The sequence below is a fragment of the Panulirus ornatus genome, chromosome 21 (assembly GCF_036320965.1).
Source record: "Panulirus ornatus isolate Po-2019 chromosome 21, ASM3632096v1, whole genome shotgun sequence".
Taxonomy (NCBI): Eukaryota; Metazoa; Arthropoda; class Malacostraca; order Decapoda; family Palinuridae; genus Panulirus; species Panulirus ornatus.
Window position 1 is genome coordinate 19,750,996 of NC_092244.1, and position 21,667 is coordinate 19,772,662.

General features: G+C 41.8%; 1 protein-coding gene across 1 annotated transcript in view; it reads left to right on the forward strand.

The window, feature by feature from the left end:
• The window catches only part of Oseg2 (intraflagellar transport protein Oseg2), a 560,852-nt gene that overhangs the window by 76,988 nt on the left and 462,197 nt on the right, over window positions 1-21,667 (forward strand). Inside the window, exon 6 of the mRNA XM_071675913.1 lies at window positions 9,322-9,489. Coding sequence (XP_071532014.1) covers window positions 9,322-9,489 — 168 coding nt within the window. The remainder of the gene's footprint in view (window positions 1-9,321; window positions 9,490-21,667) is intronic.

The window sequence follows — 21,667 nt, forward strand, 5'->3', positions numbered from 1 at the left end:
TTAAGGTCCTCAAGTAAGTTGATGTCATTCTCCATGCTTTTTACTTCCGTCATGACCTTTATATCGTCTGCAAACATAATTAGGTAGGAATCCATACCTTCAAGCAAGTCATTTATATAGGTAAAGAAGAGTATGGTCTTAGGACAGAACTCTGCACTACTCTGCTGCATCCTAACATGCATCCTTTTTTTTCCCTTCCACTTTGATGATGATCTATCCATTGAATGAGTCTCCCTCAAATTCCTGCTTGATGATCCAGTTTCTTAATCAGCCTCCCATGCAGAGCATTGTCAAATGCTCTCTGGCTGTCCGGACACAGAGAGTTCACCTCGCCTTCTCTTTTGTCTAAGACAGCTGACTTTCTCTTAGAAATTAAAGAGGTTCATTACAAATGACCTCCTCTCCTTGAAACCCTTTTGTCTCTAACGTAGGTAATTTATATTCTCTAAAAGATCATCCATTTTCTATCTGATCACCTTTTCCAGAATTTTACAAAATGTACCTATCAGTGAAAGTGGTCTGTAGTTCAATTTGTGTTATATCTCCTTTCATATAGCTAGATATGATTTGTGCCCCTTTCCACAAAAGGTTTGTGTAATGTATCTGCACATATCTTTAACACATACAATGAAAGTTCATCAAAACCCTGAGCTGTGTATGGGTAGATCTTTTAATGTTCTCTTAAAGTCTTTTCTAGATTTTTTTTCACAATTGTTTGCCATTTTCTGCATTAGTGAGGTAGCACAAGGAACAGATTAAGAAAAGGCTTCTTTCACTGACATCTGTTCTCTAGTTGTCTTGTGAAATACATCACAGCCCCTTATCCACAGCCATGCAACACAGACCTTTCTGTAATTTCTCCTGAATGCTCTGTGTGCCCTGGTTCAGTCCATTGATAGTCCATCACCCCCTGTGTACTACATAACTTCAGTTTGCTGTATCCCTTGCACACCTTTCTCACTCCTGCATGTTCAGGCCTGGCAGACTCAAATTCTTATTCACTCTGTCCTTCTGTCCTTCCATCTCCAATTTGGTCTTCCCCTTCTCCTGTCCCCCTCCACCTCTGAAATGAATATTCTCTTAGTCATCTCTCTTCTCCCATGCTCTCCATATGTCCCAGCCATTTCAACACACAATCTTCAGCTGTCTTAGCCATACTCCTCTTATTACCACACCTGTCTCTTACCTTATCATTTCTTAATCTACCCTTCTCTCTTCACATGTTGTTTTTATACTATTCTTTTCTGACATATTCACCCTCTTCTGTGTTTTCTCATCAATATCCTATGCCTCATCTGTACAACACCATTGGGATTACTGTATCTGTCTATCTGTTGCTGATGCCTGTTCCCTCTGGGAACTACCATCAAGGTGGTGGGTTTAGCAAAAGAGTCTCCATGTATCTCTATCCTTATCTACCTCCCTCGCATACACCATTCCATGCATTCTTTCACAATTTCTCTCCCTCCATTACTCTTCCACTCCGTTAATTCATGTCACATGTGGTCTTCCTCTCATACCAACCCCTTTAATCATACTTTCATGCCCTTTCTTTTTAACCTTCCTGTCTGGCATTTTTTCAACATGTCCAAACCCCTTCTAAGTATTGCGTTTTATGCACTCTACCTCCACAGTTTATTCCCTTTGCATTCGCTACCATAACAAATATCTCATAATCCCCTCATTTCTTTCTTCATACCATCACGTCATACCACATGTGCCTCTCGAATAGCTCATTTCCACAGCCTGGATTCTTGATCTCTGTGATTCATTCCATGTCCATGTTTCAGCTGCATAGGTCAGGGTCAGGAGGACTATGCTGTCCCTTAATCCTTTCTTCACTAACATACACCTCTGCCCCTCATTATTCTATCAAGGGACCCAGTGACTCTTCTACCCTGTACTGCTCTCTCCATTATCTCTCCTTCCCTGTCAGCATACTTACACAAGATAGTTCCTGAATGATTAATTTCTCTCACCTTTTCCAGTCTTTCTCCCCTCATATCTGTAACTCAGTTTAGTACACTTTTTTCTTTCACTGTATAGGGCTTTGCAGAATCTATACTTATATTGTTTCCTTTCAAACACCATTATTTTAATTTTACCTTCAGTCACCTGTGCTTACACATATCATAAAACAGTCTTTTGCAACTCCTCTTCCCTCTCAGCAGACAACACAGTATCATCCACAAACAAGCATATCACTTGCCACCATACCCCACCACACTCCGTCTCTGCATCCACTTTCCCTAGTTTTACTTTCATCTTTCTTATCATTCCATACATATACATGTTGAAAAGCCATGGTGACATCACACAGTTTTGCCTCGCACCCACATGTATGCCGAAACTTTCGGTCAACCCTCCATCCACTCTTACACATGCATTTCCTCCTTTGTATAAGGCTGTAACACCATCCAACAGTTGTCCCCTTACCCCATATATCCTTAACACATTCCCTACAGCATTTGTCATATGCTTTCTCCAGAGTCTTAAAAGCTCAATACAGCTCCATACTTTTCATTAGATTCTTTTCCTCTTGTCATTGCACCACAAAATTCTGATCCACACACCCTTACCTTTCTGAAAACTCCCTTGCTCCCCACTTATTTTGTATTCAGTCACCTCCATCACTCTGTCAATCAACACTCATGCATACTTTTTTCTTTTGTGCTTAAGAAACTTTTTTTTTTTTTTTTTCTTTGTCGCTGTCTCCCGTGTTTGCGAGGTAGCGCAAGAAAACAGACGAAAGAAATGGCCCAACCCACCCCCATACACATGTATATACATACGTCCACACACGCAAATATACATACCTACACAGCTTTCCATGGTTTACCCCAGACGCTTCACATGCCTTGATTCAATCCACTGACAGCACGTCAACCCCGGTATACCACATCGCTCCAATTCACTCTATTCCTTGCCCTCCTTTCACCCTCCTGCATGTTCAGGCCCCGATCACACAAAATCTTTTTCACTCCATCTTTCCACCTCCAATTTGGTCTCCCTCTTCTCCTCGTTCCCTCCACCTCCGACACATATATCCTCTTGGTCAATCTTTCCTCACTCATTCTCTCCATGTGCCCAAACCATTTCAAAACACCCTCTTCTGCTCTCTCAACCACGCTCTTTTTATTTCCACACATCTCTCTTACCCTTACGTTACTCACTCGATCAAACCACCTCACACCACACATTGTCCTCAAACATCTCATTTCCAGCACATCCATCCTCCTGCGCACAACTCTATCCATAGCCCACGCCTCGCAACCATACAACATTGTTGGAACCACTATTCCTTCAAACATACCCATTTTTGCTTTCCGAGATAATGTATTCGACTTCCACACATTCTTCAAGGCTCCCAGAATTTTCGCCCCCTCCCCCACCCTATGATCCACTTCCGCTTCCATGGTTCCATCCGCTGCCAGATCCACTCCCAGATATCTAAAACACTTCACTTCCTCCAGTTTTTCTCCATTCAAACTCACCTCCCAATTGACTTGACCCTCAACCCTACTGTACCTAATAACCTTGCTCTTATTCACATTTACTCTTAACTTTCTTCTTTCACACACTTTACCAAACTCAGTCACCAGCTTCTGCAGTTTCTCACATGAATCAGCCACCAGCGCTGTATCATCAGCGAACAACAACTGACTCACTTCCCAAGCTCTCTCATCCCCAACAGACTTCATACTTGCCCCTCTTTCCAAAACTCTTGCATTCACCTCCATAACAACCCCATCCATAAACAAATTAAACAACCTTATAATTGCTACATACATCCTTAGCACTCTTTTTTTCTGAAACTCAATTGCATTACCATCCCTTGCCACATTTCATCTTAGGCAAGGTTTTCACCACATCTTATGTCTTCACCAAAGCACTTTCCATGTCTCGCACTTCGCATACCTTCTTGACATAAACGCCATACATCTGTGACCCTATCCTGAAACGCATTCAACAGTTCTTCATGATACTCACTCCATCTCATCCTCCCATCATCACTACCTGTTACTACTTCCCCATTTTCCCCCCTTCACAAATGTTCCCACTTGATCTCTTGTTTTTTGTACCCTACTAACCTTCAAAAATAATATTATTCTCCCATATACTTACTGATACTTGCATACCTCAATCCTTATTTGCCCTTGCTTTCAATTCCTGCACTTTTCTCTTGGTCTCCTGCTGCTTTCTTTTAAAATTCTCCCAGTGATTTACATGCCTTCCCAATGGGTTCCTCCCATACACATTTTTCTTTCAATAGGAACTTTACTTTGTCATCCCACTACTCACTACCCTTTCTAAGCTGCCACATGCATCTCTTGCACATGCCAGCTCTGCTACCCTAGATACTTCCCATTCTTTAACCACTCCCTTATCTTCATTAAATCTCACCTTTTGTCATTCAGTACGCAATCGCTTCTGATGTTTCTTCACACAGGTCTCTATTCCAAGCTCACTTACTTTCAGCTCTTCTTTCTCAACCATGTTTCCTCTCCTCCAAAAACCTCTATAGATCTCCCCCACAAAAAAAAGTAACTGGAGGTGCAAGATAAAAGTGAAAAAGAGCAAACAAAAGTAACTAATTGTAAAGTTGAGCTTTTCCACAAGATACTCAACTTATTTAGATGTTTATTATCATTATCCATACAAGGGATGGACCTACATTGAAATTGTAATGATAAATGGATATTTACAATTATCATACAGTCCCAGTACTTACCATTACATGAAGTGATTTCTATAGTTAAAATATATCCAGTCTGCCACATCTTCTTTGATGATGTTGCTATGTATTGTTGGTTCTTGCAAATATTCTAGTGATGCTGTTTTTTTATGAGCTTTCAGTGTGCCAGTTTTCCTTACAACACTCAGGTGGTTCATGGTTAAGACAGCACTTTTCATGTTGTCATAGCCCATATCTTATGGCCAAGATTGCTTTTGTACTTACAGTATATATTGTGTTATTGAGCTTCAGTTTTAAAAGGTTCATATGACTGAGCACATATTCACAATTGATATTAGAATGTGATAATGAAAGTATTTTAAGAGCAAGCTGAGAAATGTCTGTAAATAGATTTTCGTTTGTGGCATCCTTGTAATCAGCTATTTCTGTCCAAGATACTAATGTGTCAGAAGCATGTACCCACACTAGATGATGCATCTATTTCCTTTGGAAATCTGTATAAGTGAGAATTTCCTCATCTTTGACAAACATCTTTGCTAGGTCTAGAACATAGTTTTATTGTTTGCAGACTTTTTTTTTTTAGGTCATGTCATAGACAAAAAAAAGTCCACATCAAGGCTGGGCCTTAATTGAAATTATAGAGAAAATTATGAAAAGGAAAAAGAAAAGACGAGGGAAAGTACTTATGAGTTTTGGAGGAAGTGAAAGACCTGACATTTGATATATGCCAGGCCATAGTTGTTGGGAAAAACATGAGATGGTAGAGAAATCCAGAGCTTCAACATGTAGGGAAAGAAGCAGATATCAAAATGGCCCACCTCTTAAGTTGCCGACGGCCACACAATAATCAAGTGACGCAGCAGCTTGCCAAGTATTGCATGGTCTAGCTGATGGTGGGTGTACACAGGCAACCAGCTCTTGGGAGCAGAAACCAATTTGATACCTATAAAAGAGGGAAAGTGAACCAACATTGCTGCGTAGGGCAAGGTGGTCAAGTTTGCATGTTAGCCTGGGACAGTTTATAATTTGGATCACTATTGACTCAACTCTGTCAAGTAAGCATTCAGAGCTTGAGCCACCCCAAATGTGCACCCACACATGACTCCCCAAAATCTTTCAATGATGATAACCAGACATTAGTAAGATAGGAAAGAATATCACTTGTGGATCTTGCTTTACAGAAGCCATACTGGTGACCAGAGAGAAGACTGTGATTTTTGAGGTGTCTAAGGGTTTGGGAGTTGAGAGTTGAGAAGTGATTCAAAGACTTTGGAAATGGTAGATGTCAAAGCAGTAGAACTATAATTAGAGGTGTCAGAATGGTCATCCTTCTTGGGGATGGGATGTATCAATGCATGTTTCTAAGAAGGAATAGTTTTTGTTTTTAAGCAGAAACACAACAGATAAGCAGGCACGGGTGCAAGTTCAAAGGCACGCTCTTTCAGAACACAGGGATGGATGCCATCAGGACCTTATCCTTGCTTGTGTCCAGAGAAAGGAGCACTTCTCAGACAGTCTGAAAAGAGATTACAGGAAGAGGCAGAGGATTAGTAAGAGGAGCATCAGGGGGTGAAAGAATGTTAGAGTTATCCGAGGTGAAGTTAGAGGAGAAACAGGAACCAAAAAGAAATGCTTTATCTACTGGAAAGACAGCTATAGTACCATCAGAACAGAAAGTGAAGGAAAGGTAGAGCGACAGAAGTTGTTAGAGATGCCATTAGCTAAAGACCAAAAAGACCTATCAGTGGATGAATAAAGGAATGCTTTGCCTCTCAGATAACGTGCTTGCAGTGATTAGGGGCAGTGATAAGAGCTGAATGGGAGCCAGAGGAAGGTGAGTTTTTCTAAGCCTGATATGGCTGTTCCCTTGTCTGAATGGTCTCAGAACAGGAACATTTGAACCATGGATTAGATGGAGAGATCATCTTGGAAGAAGAGGGTATAATTGCTTCCATTCATGCAAGAGTAACCTCTTCTATGCATTTGACAGAGACAGAAGCATCACCACACAAGAGATAGTAATGTACACAAGGAAAGTCAGAAAAGAATTTACATAAGTTATTTCAGTCAGCTTTGTTGATATGCCAGTATTTACGCTTAGAAGAGGCTGCTGAAGGGAGAGGTGCCGTTAGAATAGATACATTTATGAGAGTGTGATGAGAGGAACCAATTTGGGTGATGTTGTGTATTTACAGTGGGATGGACTAGAGGTGAAAAACAAATCCACAATATTAGGAGAATGGTCACAGCATTCAGGAATATGGGTAGGGTGGGAGATAGTTTGTTCTGAATCATTGAGAATGGAGAACATGAGGGCTTCAATCCCTCCACCATCCATGTGGGAGGAATTCAACCATTCCCAATGGTGAACATTGAAATCTCCGATATAGAGGATCTCGGCTTGCGGGTGGGAGGATGTTACAGTCTCATGGCTGGGGTTTAGTTAATCGAAGAAGGATATAAAATTTGTAAAATTAGGAGAGTAGTAGGTGAAACAGAGGAAGAGTATGGTAGTAAGGAATGTCTCCTTACTACCTTGACCCACATAACATCAAAGTTTAGGGACTCAAGGTCCTTGAGGTGTGCAACAGGTGTGTTGGTGTTGGAATAAGCACATACACCACCTTTGAATTGGAATCGTGAGTGGAGGTTATAGTTGAAACTTAACAATGACATACTGTGATGCACAAGCATTATCTGGCAAGAAGTGGCAAAGTTGCTTCACAAGTTACAAAAACTGTATACACCTTCAGCAAATGTCATTATCATATGAAAACTTACACTCTCCTATTTCTTTTCTAAATTTATATGCCAGATAAGGGATTGAATCCAAGTAACTTTAAGGTGAATCATGTTCAGTTAGTTTTTTCCTTAGATAATCATCTTTAAACAAGAGGAATAAATCACCTGAACTAAGGTGTTCAGTGATTTAGTAGGCTCATTCTCTTCAGCTTTAAACTTCTTGAGTGAAAGAAGAAAATGTACTAAACTGTGTTATAGGGAGAGAAAGACTGGACAAGGTGAGAGAATGTAAGTATTGAGGAGTTAACTTGTGTAAATTTGATGGTAGAGATAATGGAGAGAGAAATACACGGTTGAAGAGTCATTAGGTCCCTTAATAAAGTAATGAAGGTAGAGTATAAGTGTGGAAGTGAAAAAAGGGTTAAGGGACAGCATTGTCTTCCTGACCCTGACCTATGCAGCCAAAACATTGTCATAGAATGAGTCACACAGGTCAAGAATCCAGGCTATGAAAATGAGCTCTTTGAAAGGAGCAAGTGGCTTGACTAGTTTGACTGAAGAAAATAATAAGAGGGCATATGAGAGATTTGGTGTGGCAGGAAATGCAAAAGGAATGATTTGTGGAGTGTAGAGTGGGTGAATTGTAATACTTGAAGGTGGTTCGGGCATGTGGAAAGGGGAGCATATGATAGTATGATTAGAGGGGCTAGTGTTAAAAGAAGACCACCAGTGACATGGGGAAATAGAGTATAAGAGTACTGAAGGGAGAGGAATGGTGGAAGAATGCATGGAATTGTGTATGCAATTGTGGCATGAGAGGACAGGGATAAATGGAGACACATACTTTGGCCACCCCCTTGATGGGAGTTCCCGAAGGGAATGGGCATCAGAGATGTAGATAGACAGATAGAAAACAAGGTTATGAGGTTTAGAATTTAAAAGAGACATTATTAGGAGCTTGAGTTTAAATGGGCAGAACTTGGAGGAAGTAGAATGCTGTAGACACGTGAGAATAGATATGGCAGTTAATGGAACCATGCAAGCTGAAGTGAGTCATGAAGTGAGTAAGGGGGAGGATAGGTCTTGGGCACATTGAGGAATATATGGAAAGAGACTTCACTGTCTTTAAAGGCAAAAATGGGTATGTTTGATGGTATAATAGTCCCATTGATGCCGTGTGGATGAGATGTGAGCCTCAGTCAAAAATATAAAGAAGAGGTTTGATGGGTTGGAAATCAATTGTTTGAAAAGAGTATGTATTTTGAGGACTGTTGCCTGAATAAGAAGAGATAGGGTAAGAGAAAAGTGTGGTAGTAAGAGGCTTTATGAGATATATGATAAAAGGTGTGTTGAATTGGTTTGGACACATGAAGAGGATGAGTGAGGAAAGGAAGTTTTCTGAGAGGGTATCCATGTCTGAGGTTGAGGTAAAAGGAAAAGGGGGGAACTAAGAAGGATGTGGAATGAAAGTTGCTTTGAAGGCTTAGGGCCTGAAATTACAGGGGAATGTAAGTGTGTGAGAGAGTGAACTTGAGCTGTGTGGTATACAGGGGATGAAGTGCTGTCAGTGGTTTGAACTAGGGCTCATGAGGTGATTGGGGGTAACCATGAATAGGTATGCGGAGCCTGATTGTGGATATAGTGCTATGGCTTCGTTGCATTATACTTAACAGGTAGAGTGTGGATGTTAGCAAATAGGGCCATTTCTATGTCGGTTCCTGCCACCACCTTACTAATGTGAGGAATGGCAAACACATGAAAGAAAAAGAAACGAGGAAAAGATGTGTTATATGTATGTATGGGCTTGTATACTTACATATATACCCTACTTCTTTCCTAATTTGACAATTTGCTTTTCACAAAATAAAGTTTTTTTTTTCCAGATTGCGTATCTTTGATTTTAACACTTCAAGAGGTATGTGGGATGATAAAGGCTCCCGTGATTTTGAGGGTTTCTACACAATCACTGCCCTAGCATGGAAGAGAGATGGGTCCAGACTAGTGTGTGGGACATTGTGTGGAGCAGTTGAACTGTTTGATTCGGTGTTGCGGTAAGTCTCTCATTTAATTTTCAGTTTTGTTGGTAGTGAAGTGTTTTCTTTTGTTTAGCAGTAAAGACACTGAAAGGAAGGAAATTTCATGTGCTGTATCAGACATGAACATAACTTGATGTTAACCACAGATTTGAAATGTATCAAGTCCCTCGTTATAATTCCCTCAAAAGATATTTGAAGTGAGGCTCAACAGATTATCTGAACTTTTCTCATCTCCATGTAGAGCCAAGTTATATCAGAAAAGCATTTCTGTGGGGGATGGAGTATTAAAATACCACTTTGTAAGATATATATGCCTGGATTTTACCTTTACTCCAGTCACTATAATATTTATGAGGCTAGCTGGTACTCATTTGCTAGAGACCCATCAAAAATACACCATCCCATCCAGGCCTATATAATGTCATTACTGTTGTGATGTAAGTAGCATGCCTTGCCATGAACCCACATCACTCACTCATTTGCTTACAGTGTCAAGATATATACTGTTCCTCTTTTCACTGGGCTCTGGTGTTCTGCCTTTCTTGTATGTTGTATATGACCTTAAGAGATGTAGAATCTCATTCTACCTTTGATTGTTTGACAGAGTAAGTGTTTTGTTTCATGTACTTTCAGACACATTGTGCTACTAAGGATAGTTGGGTGTTCAAGAGTTCATTATGCTGTTACATTCAAGGAAACTTCTTTTATAGGCACATATACGAGAGACTTTTGGATGTTAATATGCTGAGAGGGGCAACTGGAGGGATGTCTGATCATTATCTTGTGGAGGTGAAAGTGAAGATTTGTAGAGGTTTTCAGAAAAGAAGAGAGAATGTTGTGGTGAAGAGAGTGGTGAGAGTAAGTGAGCTTAGGAAGGAGACTTGTGTGAGGAAGTACCAGGAGAGATTGAGTGCAGAATGGAAAAAGGTGAGACCAAATGACGTAAGGGGAGTGAAGAGGAATGTGATAGATTTAGGGAAGCAGTGATGGCTTGTGCAAAAGATGCTTGTGGCATGAGAAACATGGGAGGTAGGCAGATTAGAAAGGGTGGGATGAAGAAGAAAGATTGTTAGTGAAAGAGGAGAGAGAGGCGTTTGGACGATTTTTGCTGGGAAGTAGTGCAAATGACTGGGAGATGTATAAAAGAAAGAGGCAGGAGGTCAAGAGAAAGGTGCAGGAGGTGAAAAAGAGGGCAAATGAGAGTTGGGGTAAGAGAGTATCATTAAATTTTAGGGAAAGTAAAAAGATGTTTTGGAAGGAGATAAATAAAGTGCATAAGACAAGAGAACTAATGGGAACATCAGTGAAGGGGGCTAATGAGGAGGTAATAACAAGTAGTGGTGAAGTGAGAAGTTGGAGTGAGTATTTTGAAGGTTTGTTGAATGTGTTAGATGATAGAGTGGCAGAGATAGGGTGTTTTCGTCGAGGTGGTGTGTGAAGTGAGAGGGTTAGGGAGAATGGTTTGGTAAACAGAGAAGAGGTAGTGAAAACTTTGCGGAAGATGAAAGCTGGCAAGGCGGCGGGTTTCGATGGTAGTGCAGTGGAATTTATTAAAAAAGGGGGTGACTGTGTTGTTGACTGGTTGGATAGGATATTCATTGTTTGTATGGTTCATGGTGAAGTGCCTGAGGATTGGCGGAATGCATGTGTAGTGCCATTGTACAAAGGCAAAGGGGATAAAGGTGAGTGCTCAAATTACAGAGGAATAAGTTTGTTGAGTATTCTTGGGAAATTATATGGGTGGGTATTGATTGAGAGGGTAAAGGCATGTATAGAGCATCAGATTGGGGAAGAGCAGTGTGGTTTCAGAAGTGGTAGAGGATGTGTGGATCAGGTGTTTGCTTTGAAGAATGTATGTGAGAAATACTTAGAAAAACAAATGGATTTGCATGTAGCATATATGGATCTAGAGAAGGCATAAGATAGAGACGATAGAGATGCTTTGTGGAAGGTATTAAGAATATATGGTGTGGGAGGTAAGTTGCTAGAAGCATTGAAAATTTTTTATTGAGGATGTAAGGCATGTGTACGAGTAGGAAGAGAGGAAAATGATTGGTTCTCTGTGAATGTCAGTTTTCAGCAAGGGTGCATGATGTCTCCATGGTTGTTTAATTTGTTTATAGATGAGGTTGATAGAGAGATGAATGGAGGAGTTTTGGAGAGAGGGGCAAGTATGCTGTCTGTTGTGGATGAGAGGGCTTGGGAAATGAGTCAGTTGTTGTTCTTTGACACAGCACTGATGGCTGATTCATGTGAGAAACTGCAGAAGCTGGTGACTGAGTTTGGTAAAGTGTGTGAAAGAAGAAAGCTGAGAGTAAATGTGAGTAAGAGCAAGGTAATTAGGTTCAGTAGGGTTGAGGGACAAGTTAATTGGGAGGTAAGTGTGAATGGAGAAAAACTGGAGGAAGTGAAGTGTTTTAGATATCTGGGAGTGGATTTAACAGCGGATGGAACCATGGAAGCGGAAGTGAATCACAGGGTGGGGGAGGGGGCAAAGGTTCTGGGAGTGTAGAAGAATGTGTGGAAGGCGAGAACATTACCTCAGAGAGTAAAAATGGGTATGTTTGAAGGAATGGTGGTTCCAACAATGTCATATGGTTGTTAGGCATGGGCTATAGGTAGAGTTGTGCAGAGGAGGGTGGATGTGCTGGAAATGAGATGTTTGAGAACAATTTGGGGTGTGAGGTGGTTTGATCAAATAAGTAATGAAAGGGTAAGGGTAAGGGAAAGGGTAATAAAAAGTGTGGTTGAGAGAGCAGAAGAGGGCGTTTTGAAATGGTTTGGTCACATGGAGAGAATGAGTGAGGAAAGATTGACCAAGAGGATATATGTGTCAGAGGTGGAGGGAACAAGAAGTGGGAGGCCAAATTGGAGGTGGAAAGATGGAGAAAAAGATTTTGAGTGATCAGGGTCTGAACATGGAGGAGGGTGAAAGGCGAGCAAGGAATAGAGTGAATTGGAACAATGTGGTATACCAGAGTCTACGTGCTGACAATGGATTGAACCAGGGCATGTGAAGCATCTGGGGTAAACCATGGAAAGTTCTGTGGGGCCTGGATGTGGAAAGAGAGTTGTGGTTTTGGTGCATTACACATGATAGAGACCGAGTGTGAATGAAACTGGCCTTCTTTGTCTTTTGCTAGCGCTGCCTCGTGCGCTTAGGGGGGAGGGGGGTGTTGTTTTTCATGTGTGGCGGGGTGGCGACAGGAGTGGATGAAGGCAGCAAGTATGAATATGTTATTTATTTATTATACTTTGTCGCTGTCTCCAGTCACACTCAGTCTCTAGCTGTCATGTATAATGCACCGAAACCACAGCTCCCTTTCCACATCCAGGCCCCACAGAACTTTCGATGGTTTACCCCAGATGCTTCACATGCTCTGGTTCAATCCATTGACAACAAGTCGACCCCGGTATACCACATCGTTCCAATTCACTCTATTCCTTCCACGCCTTTCCCCCTCCTGCATTTTCAGGCCCCGATCACTCAAAATTTTTTTCACTCCATCTTTCCACCTCTAATTTGGTCTCCCACTTCTCCTCGTTCCCTCCACCTCTGACACATACATCCTCTTTGTCAATCTTTCCTCACTCATTCTCTCTATGTGACCAAACCATTTCAAAACACCCTCTTCTGCTCTCTCAACCACACTCTTTTTATTACCACACATCTCTCTTACCCTTTCATTACTTACTCGATCAAACCACCTCACAGCACATATTGCCCTCAAACATCTCATTTCCAGCACATCCACCTTCCTCTGCACAACTCTATCTATAGCCCACGCCTCGCAACCATATATCATTCTTGGAACCACTATTCCTTCAAACATACCCATTTTTGCTTTCCGAGATTACATTGTCAACTTCCAGACATTCTTCAACGCTCCAAGAACTTTCGCCCCTCCCCCACCCTATGATTTACTTCTGCTTCCACGGTTCCATCCGCTGCCAAATCCACTCCCAGATATCTAAAACACTTCACTTCCTCCAGTTTTTCTCTATTCGAACTTACCTCCCAATTGACTTGTCCCTCAACTCTACTGTACCTAATAACCTTGCTCTTATTCACATTTACTCTCAGCTTTCTTCTTTCACACACTTTTCCAAACTCAGTCACCAGCTTCTGCAGAGTCTCACCTGAATCAGCCACCAGCGATCATCAGCGAACAACAACTGACTCACTTCCCAAGCTCTCTCATCCACAACAGACTGCATACTTGTCCCTTTTTCCAAAGGTCTTGCATTCACCTCCCTAACAACCGCATCCATAAACAAATTAAACAACCATGGAGACATCACACACCCCTGCCGCAAACCTACATTCACTGAGAACCAATCACTTTCCTCTCTTCCTGCACGTACATATATGCCTTACATCCTTGAGGAAAACTTTTCACTGCTTCTAACAATTTGGTTCCCACACCATATATTCTTAATACCTTCCACAGAGCATCTCTATCAACTCTATCATATGCCTTCTCCAGATCCATAAATGCTACATACAAATCCATTTGCTTTTCTAAATACTTCTCACATACATTCTTCAAAGCAAACACCTGATCCACACATCCTCTACCTCTTCTGAAACCACACTGCTCTTCCCCAATCTGATGCTCTGTACATGTCTTCACGCTCTCAATCAATACCCTCCCATATAATTTTCCAGGAATACTCAACAAACTTATATCTCTGTAATTTGAGCACTCACTCTTATCCCCTTTGCCTTTGTACAATGGCACTATGCAAGCATTCCGCCAATCCTCAGGCAGCTCACCATGAGTCATACATACATTAAATAACCTTACCAACCAGTCAACAATACAGTCACCCCTTTTTTTAATAAATTCCACTGCAATACCATCCAAACCCGCTGCCTTGCCGGCTTTCATCTTCCGCAAAGCTTTTACTACCTCTTCTCTGTTCACCAAATCATTCTTCCTAACCCTCTCACTGTGCACATCACCTCAACCAAAATGCTCTATATCTGCCATCATCAAACTCTATCAAACACATTCAACAAACCTTCAAAATACTTACTCCATCTCCTTCTCGCATCACCACTACTTGTTATCACCTCCCTATTAGCTCCCTTCACTGATGTTCCCATTTCTTCCCTTGTCTTATGCACTTTATTTACCTCCTTCCAAAACATCTTATTCTCCCTAAAATTTAATGATACTCTCTCACCCCAACTCTCATTTGCCCTCTTTTTTACCTCTTGCACCTTTCTCTTTACCTTCTGCCTTTTTCTTTTATACATCTCCCAGTCATTTGCATTATTTCCCTGCAAAAATTGTCCAAATGCCTCTCTCTTCTCTTTCACTAATAATCTTACTTCCTCATCCCACCACTCACTACCTTTTCTAATATGCCCACCTCCCACACTTCTCATGCCACAAGCATCTTTTGCGCAAGCCATCACTGCTCCCCTAATTACATTCCATTCCTCCCCCACTCCCCTTACCTCCTTTGTTCTCACCTTTTTCCATTCTGTACTCAGTCACTCCTGGTACCTCTTCGCACAAGTCTCCTTCCCAAGCTCACTTACTCTCACCACTCTCTTCACCCCAACATTCTCTCTTCTTTTCTGAATACCTTTAAAAATCTTCACCTTTGCCTCCACAAGATAATGATCAGGCATCCCTCCAGTTGCACCTCTCAGCACATTAACATCCAAAAGTCTCTCTTTCGCATGCCTATCATTTAACACGTAATCCAATAACGCTTTCTGGCCATCTCTCCTACTACTTACTTACGTATACTTATGTATATCTCTCTTTTTAAACCAGGTATTCTCAATCCCAGTCCTTTTTCAGCACATAAATCTACATGCTCTTCACCATTTCCATTTACAACACCGAACACCCCTGGTACACCAATTATTCCCTCAACTGCCACATTACTCACAGTTGCATTCAAATCACTCATCACTATAACCTGGTCTCATGCATCAAAACTACTAACACACTCACTCAGCTGCTCCCAAAACACTTGCCTCTCATGATCTTTCTTCTCATGACCAGGTGCATATACACCAATAATCACCCATCTCTCTCCATCCACTTTCAGTTTTACCCATATCAATCTAGAGTTTACTTTCTTACGCTCTATCACATACTCCCACAACTCCTGTTTCAGGAGTAGTGCTACTCCTTCCCTTGCTCTTGTCCTGTCACTAACCCATGACTTTACTCCCAAGACATTCCCAAACCACTCTTCCCCTTTACCCTTGAGCTTCATTTCACTCAGAGCCAAAACATCCAGGTTCCTTTCCTGAAACATACTACCTATCTCTCCTTTTTTCTCATCTTGGTTACATCCACACACATTTAGAGACCCCAATCTGAGCCTTCAAGGAGGATGAGCACTCCCCGCATGACTCCTTCTCTTTTCCCATTTTGAAATTTAAAATACAAGGAGGGAGGGTTTCTAGCCTCCTGCTTCCATCCCCTTTAGTTGCCTTCTACGACACTTGAGGAATGTGTAGGAAGTATTCTTTTTCCCCCATCCCCAGGGATACGAATATGTACATGTGTTTATATGTATATGTCTGTGTATGTGTACATTGAAATGTATGCGCATGTGTGGGTGTTTATGTGTATATATGTGTATTTGTTTCCCCTTCTAGAAGTTGAAATACAAGGAGGGGAGGGTTTCTAGCACCCAGCTCCTGTCCCCTTTAGTCGCCTTCTACGACACATGAGGAATCCGTAGGAAGTATTCTTTCTCTCCTATCCCCAGGGATAGGGAGGCGTGGGCTATGGATAGAGTTGTGTGGAGGAGGGTGGATGTGCTGGAAATGAGATGTTTGAGGGCAATATGTGGTTTGAGGTGGTTTGACCGAGTAAGTAATGTAAGGGTAAGAGAGATGTGTGGTAATAAAAAGAGTGTGGTTGAGAGAGCAAAAGAGGGTGTTTTGAAATGGTTTGGTCACATGGAGAGAATGAGTGAGGAATGATTTACCAAGAGGATATATGTGTCAGAGGTGGAGGGAATGAGAAGTGGAAGACCAAATTGGAAGTGGAAAGATGGAGTGAAAAAGATTTTGAGTGATCGGGGCCAGAACATGCAGGAGGGTGAATGGCGTGCAAGGAATAGAGTGAATTGGAACGATGTAGTATACCGGGGTCGAGGTGCTGTCAATGGATTGAACCAGGGCATGTGAAGTGTCTGGGGTAAACTGTGGAAAGTTCTGTGGGGCCTGGATGTGGAAAGGGAGCTGTGGTTTCGGTGCATTATTACATGACAGCTAGAGACTGAGTGTGAACGAATGTGGCCTTTGTTGTCTTTTCCCAGCGCTACCCCGCACACATGAGGGGGGAGGGGGAGGGTATTCCATGTGTGGCGAGGTGGCGATGGGAATGAATAAAGGCAGACAGTGTGAATTGTGTGCATGGGTATATATGTATGTGTCTGTGTGTGTATATATATGTGTACATTGAGATGTATTGTTATGTATATTTACGTGTGTGTATATACATGTGTATGGGGGTGGGTTGGGCCATTTCTTTCGTCTGTTCCCTTGCGCTACCTCGCAAACGTGGGAGACAGCGACAAAGCAAAATAAATAAATAAATAAATATGTATATTTTTTTTTTTTTTTTTATACTTTGTCGCTGTCTCCCGCGTTTGCGAGGTAGCGCAAGGAAACAGACGAAAGAAATGGCCCAACCCCCCCCATACACATGTATATACATACGTCCACACACTCAAATATACATACCTACACAGCTTTCCATGGTTTACCCCAGACGCTTCACATGCCTTGATTCAATCCACTGACAGCACGTCAACCCCGGTATACCACATCGCTCCAATTCACTCTATTCCTTGCCCTCCTTTCACCCTCCTGCATGTTCAGGCCCCAATCACACAAAATCTTTTTCACTCCATCTTTCCACCTCCAATTTGGTCTCCCTCTTCTCCTTGCTCCCTCCACCTCCGACACATATATCCTCTTGGTCAATCTTTCCTCACTCATCCTCTCCATGTGCCCAAACCACTTCAAAACACCCTCTTCTGCTCTCTCAACCACGCTCTTTTTATTTCCACACATCTCTCTTACCCTTATGTTACTCACTCGATCAAACCACCTCACACCACACATTGTCCTCAAACATCTCATTTCCAGCACATTCATCCTCCTGCGCACAACTCTATCCATAGCCCACGCCTCGCAACCATACAACATTGTTGGAACCACTATTCCTTCAAACATACCCATTTTTGCTTTCCGAGATAATGTTCTCGACTTCCACACATTCTTCAAGGCCCCCAGAATTTTCGCCCTCCTCCCCCACCCTATGATCCACTTCCGCTTCCATGGTTCCATCCGCTGCCAGATCCACTCCCAGATATCTAAAACACTTCACTTCCTCCAGTTTTTCTCCATTCAAACTCACCTCCCAATTGACTTGACCCTCAACCCTACTGTACCTAATAACCTTGCTCTTATTCACATTTACTCTTAACTTTCTTCTTCCACACACTTTACCAAACTCAGTCACCAGCTTCTGCAGTTTCTCACATGAATCAGCCACCAGTGCTGTATCATCAGCGAACAACAACTGACTCACTTCCCAAGCTCTCTCATCCCCAACAGACTTCATACTTGCCCCTCTTTCCAAAACTCTTGCATTTACCTCCCTAACAACCCCATCCATAAACAAATTAAACAACCATGGAGACATCACACACCCCTGCCGCAAACCTACATTCACTGAGAACCAATCACTTTCCTCTCTTCCTACACGTACACATGCCTTACATCCTCGATAAAAACTTTTCACTGCTTCTAACAACTTTCCTCCCACACCATATATTCTTAATACCTTCCACAGAGCATCTCTATCAACTCTATCATATGCCTTCTCCAGATCCATAAATGCTACATACAAATCCATTTGCTTTTCTAAGTATTTCTCACATACATTCTTCAAAGCAAACACCTGATCCACACATCGTCTACCACTTCTGAAACCACACTGCTCTTCCCCAATCTGATGCTCTGTACATGCCTTCACCCTCTCAATCAATACCCTCCCATATAATTTACCAGGAATACTCAACAAACTTATACCTCTGTAATTTGAGCACTCACTCTTATCCCCTTTGCCTTTGTACAATGGCACTATGCACGCATTCCGCCAATCCTCAGGCACCTCACCATGAGTCATACATACATTAAATAACCTTACCAACCAGTCAACAATACAGTCACCCCCTTTTTTAATAAATTCCACTGCAATACCATCCAAACCTGCTGCCTTGCCGGCTTTCATCTTCCGCAAAGCTTTCACTACCTCTTCTCTGTTTACCAAATCATTTTCCCTAACCCTCTCACTTTGCACACCACCTCGACCAAAACACCCTATATCTGCCACTCTATCATCAAACACATTCAGCAAACCTTCAAAATACTCACTCCATCTCCTTCTCACATCACCACTACTTGTTATCACCTCCCCATTTGCGCCCTTCTCTGAAGTTCCCATTTGCTCCCTTGTCTTACGCACTTTATTTACCTCCTTCCAGAGCATCTTTTTATTCTCCCTAAAATTTAATGATACTCTCTCACCCCAACTCTCATTTGCCCTTTTTTTCCCCTCTTGCACCTTTCTCTTGACCTCCTGTCTCTTTCTTTTATACCTCTCCCACTCAATTGCATTTTTTCCCTGCAAAAATCGTCCAAATGCCTCTCTCTTCTCTTTCACTAATACTCTTACTTCTTCATCCCACCACTCACTACCCTTTCTAATCAACCCACCTCCCACTCTTCTCATGCCACAAGCATCTTTTGCGCAATCCATCACTGATTCCCTAAATACATCCCATTCCTCCCCCACTCCCCTTGCTTCCATTGTTCTCACCTTTTTCCATTCTGTACTCAGTCTCTCCTGGTACTTCCTCACACAGGTCTCCTTCTCAAGCTCACTTACTCTCACCACCCTCTTCACCCCAACATATATATATATATATATATATATATATATATATATATCTCCCCTGGGGATAGGGGATTAAGAATACTTCCCACGTATTCCCTGCGTGTCGTAGAAGGCGACTAAAAGGGGAGGGAGCGGGGGGCTGGAAATCCTCCCCTCTCGTTTTTTTTTTTTTTTTTTTTTTTTAATTTTCCAAAAGAAGGAACAGAGAATTGGGCCAGGTGAGGGTATTCCCTCAAAGGCCCAGTCCTCTGTTCTTAATGCTACCTCGCTAACGCGGGAAATGGCGAATAGTTTAAAAAAAAAGAAAGAATATATATATATATATATATATATATATATATATATATATATATATATATATATATATATATATGTATATATATATATATATATATATATATATATATATATATATATATATATATATATATATCTTTCTTTCTTTTAAACTATTTGCCATTTCCCGCTTTGGCGAGGTAGCGTTAAGAACAGAGGACTGGGCCTTTTTAGGAATATCCTCACCTGGCCCCCTCTGTTCCTTCTTTTGGAAAATTAAAAAAAAAAACGAGAGGAGAGGATTTCCAGCCCCCCGCTCCCTCCCCTTTTAGTCGCCTTCTACGACACGCAGGGAATACGTGGGAAGTATTCTTAATCCCCTATCCCCAGGGATATATATATATATATATATATATATATATATATATATATATATATATATATATATATATATATATATATATATATATATATATATATATATATTTATTATTTTTTATTATACTTTGTCGCTGTCTCCCGCGTTTGCGAGGTAGCGCAAGGAAACAGACGAAAGAAATGGCCCAACCCCCCCATACACACGTATATACATACGTCCACACACGCAAATATACATACCTACACAGCTTTCCATGGTTTACCCCAGACGCTTCACATGCCTTGATTCAATCCACTGACAGCACGTCAACCCCGGTATACCACATCGCTCCAATTCACTCTATTCCTTGCCCTCCTTTCACCCTCCTGCATGTTCAGGCCCCGATCACACAAAATCTTTTTCACTCCATCTTTCCACCTCCAATTTGGTCTCCCTCTTCTCCTTGTTCCCTCCACCTCCGACACATATATCCTCTTGGTCAATCTTTCCTCACTCACCCTCTCCATGTGCCCAAACCACTTCAAAACACCCTCTTCTGCTCTCTCAACCACGCTCTTTTTATTTCCACACATCTCTCTTACCCTTACGTTACTCACTCGATCAAACCACCTCACACCACACATTGTCCTCAAACATCTCATTTCCAGCACATCCATCCTCCTGCGCACAACTCTATCCATAGCCCACGCCTCGCAACCATACAACATTGTTGGAACCACTATTCCTTCAAACATACCCATTTTTGCTTTCCGAGATAATGTTCTCGACTTCCACACATTCTTCAAGGCCCCCAGGATTTTCGCCCCCTCCCCCACCCTATGATCCACTTCCGCTTCCATGGTTCCATCCGCTGCCAGATCCACTCCCAGATATCTAAAACTTCACTTCCTCCAGTTTTTCTCCATTCAAACTCACCTCCCAATTGACTTGACCCTCAACCCTACTGTACCTAATAACCTTGCTCTTATTCACATTTACTCTTAACTTTCTTCTTCCACACACTTTTCCAAACTCAGTCACCAGCTTCTGCAGTTTCTCACATGAATCAGCCACCAGCGCTGTATCATCAGCGAACAACAACTGACTCACTTCCCAAGCTCTCTCATCCCCAACAGACTTCATACTTGCCCCTCTTTCCAAAACTCTTGCATTTACCTCCCTAACAACCCCATCCATAAACAAATTAAACAACCATGGAGACATCACACACCCCTGCCGCAAACCTACATTCACTGAGAACCAATCACTTTCCTCTCTTCCTACACGTACACATGCCTTACATCCTCGATAAAAACTTTTCACTGCTTCTAACAACTTTCCTCCCACACCATATATTCTTAATACCTTCCACAGAGCATCTCTATCAACTCTATCATATGCCTTCTCCAGATCCATAAATGCTACATACAAATCCATTTGCTTTTCTAAGTATTTCTCACATACATTCTTCAAAGCAAACACCTGATCCACACATCCTCTACCACTTCTGAAACCACACTGCTCTTCCCCAATCTGATGCTCTGTACATGCCTTCACCCTCTCAATCAATACCCTCCCATATAATTTACCAGGAATACTCAACAAACTT